Genomic DNA, 13,895 nt, shown 5'->3' with positions numbered 1-13,895 from the left:
GGGGTGACAGTGCTGGCTCCTCGTGGCCAAGGGGCAGCGGGCAAGGCTAGTGGGACAACCTCTGGGCCACATAGGTCACATCTGAATTCCAGCTCTGCCGCTTATAAGCTGGGTGACCCCTGGGAAGTCATTTCATCTCTGTGGATCTATCCTTAGCTATAAAATATGGATCCCACAGCTGCTGAGATTTACCGAGGCAGCAGTACATTAAGATGCCTAGTAGCCAGCTGCAATGGCTCAGGCCTGTAATCCCAACATGTTGGGAGGCCGAGGTGGGAGGATCACTGGAGCCCAGGAGCTCGAGACCAGCCTGAACAACATGGGCAGACCCCATTTCTACAGAAAGAAAAAAAAAACTAGGCAGGCATGGTGGTGCACACCTGTAGTCCCAGCTTTGCTATTTGAGAGGCTGAGGTGGGAGGATAGCTTGAGCCCAAGGAGGTCAAGGCTCAGTGAGTTGAGACTGCACCACTACACTCCAGCCTGGGTGACAGAGACCCTGTCTCAAACAAAGAAAAAAAGGTGCCTAGCATACAGTTCCTGCTCAATAACGGAGGCTGTTACTGTTGTTACTATTATCATTCAGGTTGCCCATCCCCTGGCCCTCTAAGTGAACACACTCTGAATCCTGCTTTAAAACCGCAGTCACAGCCGGGCACGGAGGCTCATGTCTGTAATCTCAGCACTTTGGGAGGTGGGTGGATCACCTGAGATCAGGAGTTTGAGACCAGCCTGACCAACATGGTGAAACCCCATTTCTACTAAAAATACAAAATTAGCTGGGCATGGTGGCACACACCTATAATCCTAGTTACTCAAGAGGTTGAGGCAGGAGAATTGCTTGAACCCAGGAAGCAGAGGTTGCAGTGAGCTGAGATTGTGCCACTTGTGCTCCAGCCTGGGTGACAAAGCGAGACCTTGTCAGAAAAGACAGAAGAAAGAAAGAAAAGAAGGAAAGCAGGAAGGAAGGAAGGAAGGAACGAAGGAAGGAACGAAGGAGGGAAGGAAGGCAGGCAAAAACTAGTCAAGGCACTGTGGGGTGCCAGAGGGGAGAAAAGAGGCTGGGGATGGTGGGTGAGGGGTGACAGCTTCAGATTTGATTCCCGCTTGCTTGGCACTTCGCTTTCATTCCTTTATTTAATCCTCCTAGAGACGCTCTGAATAGATATCAATATCAAGTGTCCATTTTGCAGACCAGAAAACAGGTTTGGGAATCCTCAGTCCTAATTTGTTCACAGCCACGTCCAGAAGGACTCTAACAATATTCATAACAATGACTGTTAGTGTCAGCAACAGTAATGACACTCACATCAGTAACCAATAACAATCACGTCTCATCATCCTGAGCTGCCAGTGGGCCAGGGTGCCAGGGACCCCCACATCCCCTCCTGTGGAGCCTTCACCATGACACTGTGAAGCCACGTCCCCAAGGCCTCACAGCCAAGGCACACCAGAGCTGGCACGCACACTTGGGTCTGGCTGACCCCAGAGCCCACTCTCTCCCCATCCCACCGTCCTGCCACGAGGCTGTTACAGGGCAAACATTTGTGCTTCATCAATATTCTCCATTCCTTTTGTTGTGTGTGTCTCAGGTACAGACAGAGCTGGCTTTGGCACAAGGCAAAAATAAGCCAACAGCTCGGCCTTTGGCCAGGGGCTGGGATGCGCACTATAATTATCCTGGACTTGTGCTCACCACGGGCGACCCTGAAGCTCACCTGTTATTTTTTCTAATTATGGCACCTCCAGACCCCAGGTAAACAGTAAACCACAGCCAGAGGACGGTTTTATTGCACGCCCACTAGGAGCTCAGTAATGTCCCAGTGTCACATATGCCTGCCATCTGGAGTTGATGGCATCGGAACCACCCTGTGGGGGTGGCCTGCAGACTGCTGGTGCAGGACCCTGCTCCGAAGGAAGCGCCAAGGAAATCCAGAGGTCTTTCCTGACCGGATCCCCGTATGCTAGGGGCATCCTTGAGATCTTTGGGTGGCAGCCACATACCTTTTTCATCCCGACCTCATCCCTACGTTTGCCTCCTGCTCTCCCCTGGGGTAAGGCACCTCATCTTATTCCCATAGGTTTAAGGCAGCGAGGGGCCCACCCACTGCAATTTCTAACTCGGCAGGTCTAGGACAGGGCCAGGATCTAAGAAAGTCCTGATTCAGACTCCACAGAGAAATGCGAGTCCAGGCCGGGCACGGAGGCTCACACTTGCAATCCCAGCACTTTGGGAGGCCAAGATGGGAGGATCACTTGAGCCCAGGAGTTTGAGACCAGCCTGGCAACATAATGAGACCCCATCTCTACAAAAAAAATTTTTTTAATTTGACCAGGCACAGTGGCTCACGCCTTTAATCCCAACACTTTGGGAGGCCGACGCAGGTGGATCACCTGAGGTCAAGAGTTCAAGGCTAACATGGTGAAACCCTCATCTCTACTAAAAATACAAAAATTAGCTGGGCAGGATGGTGCATGCCTGTAATCCCAGCTAGTCCGGAGGCTGAGGTAGGAGAATCACTTGAATCTGGGAGGCGGAGGTTGCAGTGAGCCAAGATTGTGCCACTGCACTCCAGCAAAGTTAGCTAGGTATGGTAACACACACCTGTAGTCCCAGCTACTTGGGAGGCTGAGGTAGAAGGATCACTTTGAGCCCAGAAGTTCAAGGCTGCAGTGAGCCTCGATCATGCCAGTGCACTCCAGCCTGGACAACAGGATGAGACCCCCATTTCAAAAAAACAAACAAAAAAAAAACCAAAACAAAAAAAAAGGACTTCACAGGAAAAAAAAAAAAAGAAACGCTAGCCTAAGGTAGCAGGTGATGGACAGAACAGAGAGGGTGAGAACATGCTCAAGGTCACACAGAACAATCCTTTGAAGCTGTTTTTTCTTAAACACAACACTCTAATCACCAACCCAGGTCTGAATCCAACCCCTGCCACTCTCAGGCTGTGTAACTCTCAACAAACTACTTACCTCTGAGTTTCATCTGGAAGATGAGGGTAATGACTCTATTTCATAAGATTACTATGAGAATTAAATCATGCATGCTAGGTGCCTAGCACTGTGCCTGGCACGCCAATGGTGCTTCATACACGCTTGTGCATGTGGCAGCCAGCCTCCAAGCCCCCAGCAATCCTACCTCCTGACTTTCACACCTTGTGTAGTCCCCTCACAAGCTAGGTCAGGGTTGATCTGTGTAACCAAGAGAACAGAGCAGAGGTGAGGGTATGCCATTTCCAAGAACAGGTTATAAAAGACATGGCAGGCAGGGCACGTTGGCTCACGCCTGTAATCCTAGCACTTTGGGAGGCCAAGGCGGGCGGATCACTTGAGGTCAGGAGTTCGAGACCAGCCTGACCAACATGGGGAAACCTTGTCTCTACTAAAATACAAAAAATTAGCCGGGTGTGGCGGTGTGCGTCTATAGTCCCAGCTACTTGGGAGGCTGAGGCAGGAGAATTGCTTGAACCCGGGAGATGGAGGTTGCAGTGAGCTGAGATCACCACTGCACTCCAGCCTGGGCCACACACACAAAAAAAGGCACTGCCGCTTCCATCTCAGTGTCTTCTTTCTCTGATCACTTGGTCTGGCGGTAGCCAGCTGCCACACTGTGAGCAGCCCTGCAGGGTGGCCCACGTGACAAGGAACTGAGACCCCCTGCTAACAGCCATGTGAATCCATTTGGAAGCAAACCCTCCGTCCCCAGTTAAGCTTTCAGATGACTGTACCCTGGCTGGTATCTTGAGTGCCACCTCCTGAGAGACTCAGCCAGAACCACTCAGCTAAGCAGTGCCCAAATTCCTGACCCTCAGAAACAGTATGAGAGAATAAAAGTTTGTTGCTTTAGGTTGGATGCAGTGGTTCATTCCTGTAATCCCAGCACCTTGGGAGGCCAAGACAGGAGGATCGCTTAAGTCCAGGAGTTCAAGACCAGCCTGAGCAACATAGTAAGACCCTATCTCTACAAAAAGTATTTTTTAAAAAATTAGATGGGTGTGGTGATGCATGCCTATAGTTTCAGCTACTTGGGTGGATGAGGTGGGAGGATTGCTTGAGCCCAGGAGATGAAGGTTGCAGTGGGCCGAGATCATGCCACTGCACTCCAGCCTGGGTGGCAGAGCAAGACCTCGTCTCAAAAAAGAAAAGGCAACTTAATAGGATTACGTGCAGATTTTTTTTCATTTGATATCTATTTTTTAAATTTTCTATATTTGGCATGTATTGTTTTAAAATTTACAAAAAAATAAAAAATAAATTCTCTTCAAAAAAAGTGGGGTCTAGTCCGAATTCCGAATGTAGCAGTGTTGGTGACTAACTGATCACAACCAGGTACAGATTTCTTTGTTCCTTCTCCACTCCCACTGCTTCGCTTGACTAGCCTCTAAAAAAACAGAAAAAGAACAAGTGGGAAATTTGTAAGGCAGAGATAAATCCTATTCCTTCTCCCTCTGGAGGCTGCCATGGAGGGTTCCAGAGACCTGGTTCACTCGGATGAACCAGCCAGGGGTGGTGAGTGAAAGAAACAGAGCAGACATTCCCCGCAGCCCCTGGATGAAAACTGACAAGGCAAACCCTGATTCCAACCAGACTTGGCCTAGCACACCCCAAGGCCTGGTGAAGGTCGGTTGAGCCTGAATCTGGGCTCCAGGGACTGCGGGCTGGAGACACAGTTTCTCAATAGATGGTTACAGGTCCCAGGAGGCCAGAGTTTCCAAATAGGAAAGGTAAAAATAGTCTGAATGAGGCTCCTGAACCAGATACTTGGACTCAAAACTGTCTCTGCCTCCCGCTTCTTCTCTCCCCAGTCTGGGCGCCAAATATCATCTGATCCTCTATCTCCACTGTCACTACTGCCCAAGACAGAACTCAGCTCCTCACCTCTGGACTCCTCATATCTGGACAGCCCCCTCCGTTCACTGTATCATAAGCACCACCAGATCAACTCTCCTTAAATCATCCCTGCTCAAAATTTTCCATGGCTTCCAAGTGAGAACCTTATTAAAAATGAATCTCAGCTAAATGCAGTGACTCACACCTGTAATCCCAGCACTTTGGGAGGCCAAGGCCTCCCAACTCCTGATCAGTTGAGGTAAGGAGTTCAAGACCATCCTGGGCAACATAGTGAGACCCCTGTCTCTAAATTTTTTTTTTTTTTTTATTAGCCAGTTGGGGTGTCATGTGCCTGTAGCCCTTGCTACTCGAGATGCTAAGATGGGAGGATCACTGGAGCCCAGGAGTTTGAAGTTATAGTGAGCTCTGATCATGCCACTATACTCCAGCTTGGGTGGCAGACTGAGACCCTGTCTCGAAAAAATAAAAAATAAAAGGGGGCCAGGCACAGTGGCTCATGTCTGTAATCCTAGCACTTTGGGAGGCTAAGGTGGGCAGATTACCTAGGTCAGGAGTTGAAGACCAGCCTAAACAACATGGTGAAACCCTGTCTCTACTAAAAATACAAAATTAGGCCGGGCATGGTGGCTCACGCCTGTAATCCCAGCACTTTGGGAGGCCGAGGCGGGTGGATTGCCTGAGCTCAGGAGTTCGAGACCAGCCTGGGCAACACGGTGAAACCCCAACTCTACTAAAATACAAAAAATTAGCCGGGCATGACGGCATGTACCTGTAGTCCCAGTTACTCGAGAGGCTGAGGCAGGAGAATTTCTTGAACCCAGGAGGTGGAGGTTGCAGTTAGCTGAGATCGCATCACTGCACACCAGCCTGAGCAACAGAGTGAGAGTCTGTCTCAAAAAAAAAAAATTAGCTGGGCATGGTTGCAGGCGCCTGTAATCCCAGCTACTCAGGAGGCTGAGGCAGGAGAATCACTTGAACCTGAGAGGCGGAAGTTGCAGTGAGCCAAGATTGCACCACTGTACTCCAGCCTGAGTGACAGAGACAGACTCCTCCGTCTCAAAAAAAAAAAAAAAATTAGTTTAGCGTGATGGTGCACACCTGTAATCCCAGTTACTTGGGAGGCTGAGGCACGAGATTGAACCCAGGAGGTGAAGGTTGCAGTGAGCCCAGATCATGCTACTGTATTCCAACCTGGGTGACAGAGCAAGACTCCGTGTCAAAAACAAACAAAAAAAAAGTCTCCTGGGTCAGGTCCCCAGAAATCCTGATTTAGCAGATCTGGAGGGGAACCTAGAAACCTGCATTTTAACTATCAAGTCTAATACTCCTTAAGACGCAAAAGCCTGGAGGACTGAGCTTTCCCTCGAGTTCCAAATGCAGTCGCTGCTGGGGACAGTTACTCTGGGTAGACACAGCCCCCTGGACTCATGTCCCAGCTAGAAATCAGTTCAATGATGAATAGCCTCAGGTCACTGAAGTGGTAATCCAACTGCATGCTAAGCACAATTAGTTAAAGTGGATAAAGCTGTTTTCTTACTAGATAAGCATCTTGTCACACTCCTGGAAAGTTTAGAATTAAAAAATAGAAGCATAAGGGCAAATCAAATTCACTGTATTAATGTTCTTATCCTAAATTGAGTAATAATCAGTATATTTTTGGAATTAAAAAGTAGCTGTAGGCCAGGCACGGTGGCTCATGCCTGTAATCCCAGCACTTTGGGAGGCTGAGAGAACAGAATCGCTTGAACCCAGGAGGCGGAGATTGCAGTGAGCTGAGATCGCACCACTGCACTCCAGCCTGGGCAACACAGCGAGACTCTGCCTCAAAAAAAAAAAAAAAAAAGTAAGTAAGTAAGTAAATAAATAAATAAAAATTAGGCTGGGGAGATGGCTCATGTCTGTAATCCCAGCACTTTGGAAGGCCAAGGTGGGTGGATCAGTTGAGCTCAGTAATTTGAGACCAGCCTGGCCAACATGGTGACACCCCTAAAATTTTTTTGTCTCTACAAAAAATATATAAGAAAACCAGAAAACCAATGAGTGAGGCATAGTGGCATGCACCTGTAGTCCCAGCTACTTGGAAGGCTGAGGTGAGAGTATCATTTGAGCCCAGGAGTTGGAGGCTGCAGTGAGCTATGATCATGCCACTACACTCCAGCCTGGGCAACAGAGTAAGACCCTTCTCAAAATAATAATAATAATAATAATAATAATAACGCAGCGTGGTGGTGCACAGCTGTAATCCCAGCTGTTTGGGAGGTTGAACCAGGTGAATTGCTTGAGCCCAGGAGTTCCAGGCTGCAAGGAACTATGATTATTATAACCAGGAATTATGTGCCACTGTACTCCAGCCTGGGAAATGGAGGGAGACCCTGTCTCTACAAAAATAAAACACAATACAACCAAACAAAACAAGCCACACCTTTAACTCCCTGTGGTCTTCCCTACTCATTGCACCTAAAATGATTCTCTCTCCTCTGAACTTCCCATCAGCCAGATTGGTTGGAAATGATCAGCAAGACCTAAGTAGTCTTCCCCTAGAGTCTCACAACTTCCTGCTCTGAGGGGCTCCCAGGATGCTTTGCAAATAGTAAAAAACCACAGTAAGGATAACTCATGGATGTAAAGCATTTCACTTTTTACCTTCTGATCCCCTAACCTGGTATTACTGTTGCTATTTACAGATGAATTACAAGATGGCCCAGAGAGTCAAAGCCTGATCAATGTCACAGAGTCAGAGGCAGAGCCAGGCCTGCAATCCAATCCCTGGTTTTTGTTTGTTTTGTTTTCGTTTGAGCTCTGTCACCCAGACTGGAGTGCAGTGGCGCAATCTCGGCTCGTGGCAGCCTCCACCTCCCAAGTTCAAGTGATTCTCCTGCCTTAGCTTCCCAAGTAGCTGGGATTATAAGCAGGTACCACCACACCCGGCTAATTTTTTTTGTATTTTTAGTAGAGACAGGATTTCACCATGTTGGCCAGGCTGGTCTTGAACTCCTGACCTCAAGTGATCCACCCACCTTGGCCTCCCAAAGTGCGGGGATTACAGGTGTGAGCCACCGCGCCCGGCCCCTAGTTTGTTTTTTGTAGAGATGGTCTCACTGTGTGGCCCAGGCTGGTCTTCAACTCTTGGCCTCAAGTGTTCCTCCTGCCTTGGCCTCCCAAAACGCTGGGATTATAGGTATGAGCCACCATGTCCAGCCCAGTCCCTGGTTTTGAATGCCACCCCTATCCGGATGACTCTTCTCAGGCTCCTACCTCTCCTCTAAACTCCAGATCCGTGTCCTCATTTGCCTCTAGACACCTCCACTTGATGTCTGTGGGCCAGCTCAAACTGACGCGGACAAAACAGAATTTAAGATAATTCCTGTTGATTTTAAATTGTTGAGGTCAAAACTCAGATGTCAGCTGGACGCGGTGGCTCACACCTGTAATCCTGGCACATTGGGAGACCGCGGCAGGTGGATCACTTGACACCAGGAGTTCAAGACCAGCCTGGTCAACATGGTGAAACCCTGTCTCTACTAAAAACACAAAAATGAGGTGGGTGTGTTGGCGTCTGCTTGTCATCCCAACTACTCAGTAGGCTGAGGCATGAAAATTGCTTGAACCTGGGTGGCAGAGGTTGCAGTGAGCCGACTGCACTCCAGCCTGGGCAACAGAGCGAGACTCTGCCTCAAACAAACAAACAAACAAACAAAACACACAAAAAAACTTAGAATATCCTCCTTGATTCCTCTTTCCTGTGCACCCTACACACATCTGCTAGCTTGCTCTGCCTGCCCTAGCTCCCAAATTACATCCCAAATCCAATCACTGCTCTGCTCCACACCCTAACCTACATTACCACCCATCAGGCCAAGCGTGGTGGCTCACGCCTGGAATCCCAGCACTCTGGGAGGCCAAGGTAGGAGGATCACCTGAGGTCAGGAGTTGGAGACCAGCCTGGCCAACATGGTGAAACCCCATCTTTACTAAAAAAAAAAATTAACTAGGCATGGTGGCAGGCGCTTGTAATCCCAGCCACTCAGGAGGCTGAAGCAGGAGAATCACTTGAATCCGGGAGGCGGAGGTTGCAGTGAGCCGAGATAGCACCACTATACTCCAGCCTGGGCAACAGAGCGAGACTCCATCTCAAATAAATAAATAAATAAATAAATAAATAAATAATCACCCAACTTCCCTCAACTGATCTACTGCAATAACTGCCCCCTCACAGTCCACTCTCCATAGACCAGCCAGGATGATGACATTAAAGTGCAAATTAAATCTTGTCGCATTTCTGCTGAAAACCCTTCAGTGGCCTCCTAGTGCAATTAGGAAAAAACATGACTCCCTGGCCAGACGCGGTGGCTCACACCTGTAATTCCAGCACCTTGCAGGGCCGAGGCAGGAAGATCGCTTGAGCACAGAAGTTGGAGACCAACTTATCAAAAACAAAAACCAAAGAAAACAAGACTCCGTAACGTGGGTTCCAAGGCCAGATATCAGCTGACCGGAGTCCACCTCTTCATAATCCACTCTACTTCTTTCCCTCAAACATCCCAGGACTGTAGCTGCCTCAAGGCCTTTGCACCAACGTTTTCCTGTTCAACTCTACTATTCATTCAGGTATCTAGTCAAGTGTCACCCCCAGAGCAGCCACCCAGGGTGCAATGTCACCACCACTGCCTCTCCAGTCAACCAAAGCACTATGTGTTTGTTGCACTGTACCTCCCCCACCTGCCCACTCAGTAGATTGAGCGCTCTATGAGAACAGGGACTTGTTCACTGCTGGGTCCCCAGAGCAGGGAACAGAACAGGCGCTGGGAAAACATCTGTTGAATGTCCCAGGTACTCCAAACCCGCTCTTTTCAATACCAAGCAGGTCCCAAGTCTCCAGCCTTCCAGACCAGGGTTGCCGGATGCGAAGCCCAGGGGTGAGAGTAACAGGAAGCAGGGCAGATCCCTCCCTGCCGTTAAGCCAGCGTGAAGGGTTTAACCTCCAGGACAAGACTTTTGCCACAGGCTCCAGCTCCTGGCCTAGACTTGGGGCTGACGGAGGGGACAAGGTGAAGAGATGAGCCAGGGTCTCGGGAACCCAGATCCCCTCACCCCTCTATCCACTCCCCATCCCAAGGAATGGTGTGTCCCGCCGCAGGGCGTACGGACAAAGACGGAAGCGCTCAAGTCTTCCAATGCGGGGAAAAGAAACTAGGACTCGCCCCTTGGCGTCTGGCGGAAGGTACCTGGCTCCCCGGTGGCGGCAGCTCCGAGCTCCTCCTCCTGCGTCCCCACGTCGCGCACTGCTTGCTGGGATTCGTAGTCTCGCCTTGGCCATCAGCTCGCCCTTCCCAGAGAGCTTTAGGAATCCAAGCCAGGACGGGGCGGAGGGCGGGGGGAAGGTGATGGCGCGCGAGGGCTTCTGGGAGTTGTAGTTTAACATATTCAAACAGCCAGGAATTCTGGAGAGGAAAAATTGGGTAATAAATTTTATCAGATTATTTGGGTTGTCCTGATATGGATCTTATGAGATTTTTTTTTCTCAGGCCCAGGACAGCCGTACCTCTGTGGTTCAAAACACCCAAAGCCGAGATTCAGAGGTACTACAAATCCCATAAAGTGTTGCACGTCTAGGGCCTTTGGAGAACGAGGTCGGCCCCGGCGCAGGCGCGGTGGCGCGAGTTGGACCGTGAAAAAAGAAACATGGCGGCCGCGACGTTTACTTCGAAATTGTACTCCCTGCTGTTTCGCAGGACCTCCACCTTCGCCCTCACCATCGTCGTGGGCGTCGTATTCTTCGAGCGCGCCTTCGATCAAGGCGCGGACGCGATCTACGACCACATCAACGAGGGGGTGAGGGCCTGTGCCATCCTTGACCTTGGACCTGCCTGAGGGGTGACAGTGGAGTAGAGGTGGGACGGGACTCAGTAACCTTTACCAGGAAAGGGGTAAGGGGTAAACTGTCGGCGTCTTCTGTCGCGAGTCCGCCGTCTGTCCCCTTGGCTTGATGTGAATTATAAAACGTTAAGCGAGGTTAATATATCTCACTTTACAGGGGTTGTAAGTATCGCTGTGTGCCACCCCACATACCCACTTGTCCATTATCAGAAGCAAAAACTAAAGGCTAGTGAGAGCAAAGGACTTACTACGTGCACAGGAAGCCAGGGGCAAGTCAGGGCCAGAAACGGGACCCCTGTCTCTCAGGGTTTCAAGGGCAGATTTGAGCAGGCGACGGTCGTGAAAAGGACATTAGACACCTTAGACGCCGTGGCTGAAGTTTCAGGTGACGCTTTCGGTCCCCAAGGCTTCCCACGTAGGCAGTTGTTATTAATGGTTGAGAGTGGGAGCTATGAAATCAGAAAGCCTTGGATAGGAACACTGGTCCTTGTCACTTAACTGTGGCATTAAGTTGAGCAAGTTTCTTCTCTGAACTCCGTTTTAACTGTGAGATGGAGATATTAATAGTAGTAACCTGAGCACTATTGTGAGGATCACAGGAGATGCAGCAGGGTGCCACATGCCTGGTAGGTGGCACCACTGAAAAATAATCACTGCTTACATTCCTCAGGAGAAAGTGGAAGCATGAGGTAGGAATGGCAACACATTTTTGACTTTTATGTATCACGCACTGTGCTAGGTGCAGTGCATGCTTTATATCGCTAAATTATGGCTGTATTGGAGTAGGCCTTATACATCTAGCCCTGTTCCACCACTCACTTGTTTTTAATTTGAGACTGACTCTGCAGCCTGGGAAGGCACTGTCCACTAGTGCTATGCTGCCTGTGACCAGTGCAACTTCCTGCCCATATGAAAGTATTGCCACTGTACCGTCTCTTGCAGTTGGTTCTGCTGACCACTCCCACTGATCTGGAGAGACATCCAAGTATGTTGTTATAACTCACCCATTTTCCCTGTGCTTTTTTTTTTTTTTTCCTTTTTAAGACAGGGTCTTACTCTGTCGCCCAGGTTGGAGTGCAGTGGCATGATCACAGCTCACTGCAGTCTCGACCTCCTGGGTTCAAGTGATCCTCCCACCTCAGCCTCCTGAGTAGCTGGGACCACAGGCAAGTGCCACCACGCCCAGCTAATTTTTGTATTTTTCGTAGAGATGGCGTTTCACCATGTTGCCCAGGCTGGTCTCGAATTCCTGAGCTCAGTCTGTCCTCCTGCCTTAGCCTCCTAAAGTGCTGGGATTACAAATGTGAGCCACTGTGCTCAACCTCTTGTGCTTTTGGGAATAAGAATTTTGGCCAATTTAGGTCCCAGGAAATGTTTTAAATGGCTCATGGTGAAATATTTTGGGACTACACACTTACAACCTCTTCAGTAATACCTGGGAGTTAAAGAACTGAGACATCTTCCAGGCTGTTTTCCTTAATAATTGTGTGTTTTGGGGCACTTCCCTCGGTCTCAACCTGAATTTCCTATAAAATTAAAATCACCCCTTTCTACTTCACCTGGTGATTGAAAGCATCATAGTATTTTATAAATGCCAAGAATTATGCATGAAGGCTCAGCACGGTGGCTCACGCCTGTCATCCCAGCGCTTTGGGAGGCTGAAGCGGGCAGATCACTTGAGGTCAGGAGTTTGAGACCAGCTTAGCCAACATGGCGAAACCCCATCTCTACTAAAAATACAGAAAGTAGCCAGGTAGCGCACACCTGTATTCCTAGCCGCTCATGAAACTGAGGCAGGACAATCGCTTGAACCCAGGAGGCTGAGGTTGCAGTGAGCTGAGATTGCGCCACTGCACTCCAGCCTGGGCGACAGAGGAGTCTAAAAAAAAAAAAATGTGCATCAAGCATAGGATTGCTTCGAGTTTGTCCACCACAAGTGTATCTTTTTAATCAGGACATGGCATGTGTTTCTCCCAAGCTCATTTTAGAGACCAGGGCAGTGGGAGTAGTTTGTAAAATGTGAGAGGCAAAGGTCAAAGTTTGTGGCTCTTGTCTTTAAAATGCAGAAACTGTGGAAACACATCAAGCACAAGTATGAGAACAAATAGTTCCCTGGAGGCCCCCATCGAGGCCAGAAGGACCAGGTCCACCCAGCAGCTGTTTGCCCAGAGCTGGAGGCTGAGCTTGAAGATGATGCTCAAGTTACTCTTCATGGACCACCGTTCGCCGTTGGCAAGAAACAGCTTTACTTACAAAACAGACTCTTTACCTTCTGCTGTGTTTGAAGTTTGTTTAGTCAGCATGCTCAGGAAATAAATCTGAATTGCCCTTGAGACCTGCTTCTGCATTGGTTGCTTTGTTAACTCTACCTGATCTTCACTTGTCAGTAATTTGAGACCACTTCAAAGCCCTCTGCAAACACCCCAAGGGCAGAGTCTGCTATTTTGAGTTTTCCATTAACTTCCAAAGAATTCTGCTTTTCAAAACAGGAGCCAGAGTTGGAGATATTACAGTCAACTTTGGCTTCTGAGCCAGTAATTCCATTCTTAAATAACTCACTGTCTTGGCCATGAGGAAGCACTATGGCCTCAGCTGGGGGAAAGACCCTGGCCTGGGGGTCTTAGCCACTCCCCACCCTAGGGTCTAGTTCAGGGGTATCCAGTCTTGGCTTCCCTGGGCCACGTTGGAAGAACTGGCTTGGGCCACACATAAAATAACACTAATGATAGCTGACAAGCTAAAACAAAAGACAAAAACGGTTTGTGCAAAAATCTCATAATGTTTTAAGAAAGTTGAAGAATTTGTGTTTGGGCCTCATTCCGAGGCATCCTGGGCTGCATGCAGCCTGCGGGCCTCAGGTTGGACAAGCTTGGTGCATTCTGCCTCTTACTGGGTATCTTTTGGTAAGCTGCCATACCTCTCTGGCTCACAGCCTCCTGCCACCGTTCCACTCTGATGAGTTCAGTTCGTAAAGGTGCTTAGTTGGTGGGTTTGAATTCTCACTCCACTGACTAGCTATGGGAACCAAGGTGATATGGTTTGGCTGTGTCCCCACCCAAATCTCATTTTGAATTGTAGCTCCCATAGTTCCTATTTGTTGTGGGAGGGACCCGCTGGGAGATAATTGAATCATGGGAGTGGTTCCCCCACACTGTTCTCGTAGT

General features: G+C 49.1%; 2 protein-coding genes across 8 annotated transcripts in view; one reads left to right on the top strand and one right to left on the bottom strand.

Moving 5' to 3' along the window:
* Nucleotides 1-10,142, bottom strand: part of ZMAT5 (zinc finger matrin-type 5) — a 31,125-nt gene extending 20,983 nt beyond the window's left edge. The window contains exons 1-2 of one of the 6 annotated variants that reach the window (XM_025399121.1): nucleotides 10,003-10,111; nucleotides 381-499 (exon numbers count right to left, since the gene is read on the bottom strand). The gene's annotated coding sequence lies outside the window, so the exon portion shown is untranslated. Of the gene's footprint in view, nucleotides 1-380; nucleotides 500-3,142; nucleotides 3,199-10,002 lie in introns of those variants that run through there. The other 5 variants (XM_025399118.1, XM_025399117.1, XM_025399119.1 and 2 more) reach the window with 5 other exon arrangements.
* A 95-nt stretch (nucleotides 10,143-10,237) lies between these two features.
* Nucleotides 10,238-13,535, top strand: LOC112633559 (cytochrome b-c1 complex subunit 9). 2 transcript variants are annotated; one of them, XM_025400290.1, is made up of 2 exons: nucleotides 10,238-10,686; nucleotides 12,798-13,535. In XM_025400290.1, the coding sequence occupies exons 1-2, from the start codon at nucleotides 10,537-10,539 to the stop codon at nucleotides 12,837-12,839; spliced, it is 192 nt and encodes a 63-aa protein (XP_025256075.1). In that variant the 5' UTR covers nucleotides 10,238-10,536; the 3' UTR covers nucleotides 12,840-13,535. The 2 variants fall into 2 exon arrangements, with proteins under 2 accessions (XP_025256075.1, XP_025256077.1); XM_025400292.1 differs by having other exon boundaries at nucleotides 10,505-10,745.
* Nucleotides 13,536-13,895: the final 360 nt, after the last annotated feature.

The sequence above is a fragment of the Theropithecus gelada genome, chromosome 10, assembly GCF_003255815.1.
Source record: "Theropithecus gelada isolate Dixy chromosome 10, Tgel_1.0, whole genome shotgun sequence".
NCBI classification, from domain to species: domain Eukaryota; kingdom Metazoa; phylum Chordata; class Mammalia; order Primates; family Cercopithecidae; genus Theropithecus; species Theropithecus gelada.
The sequence above is the reverse complement of the archived record's forward strand: the minus strand, read 5'-3'. Positions and strand labels throughout refer to the sequence as shown.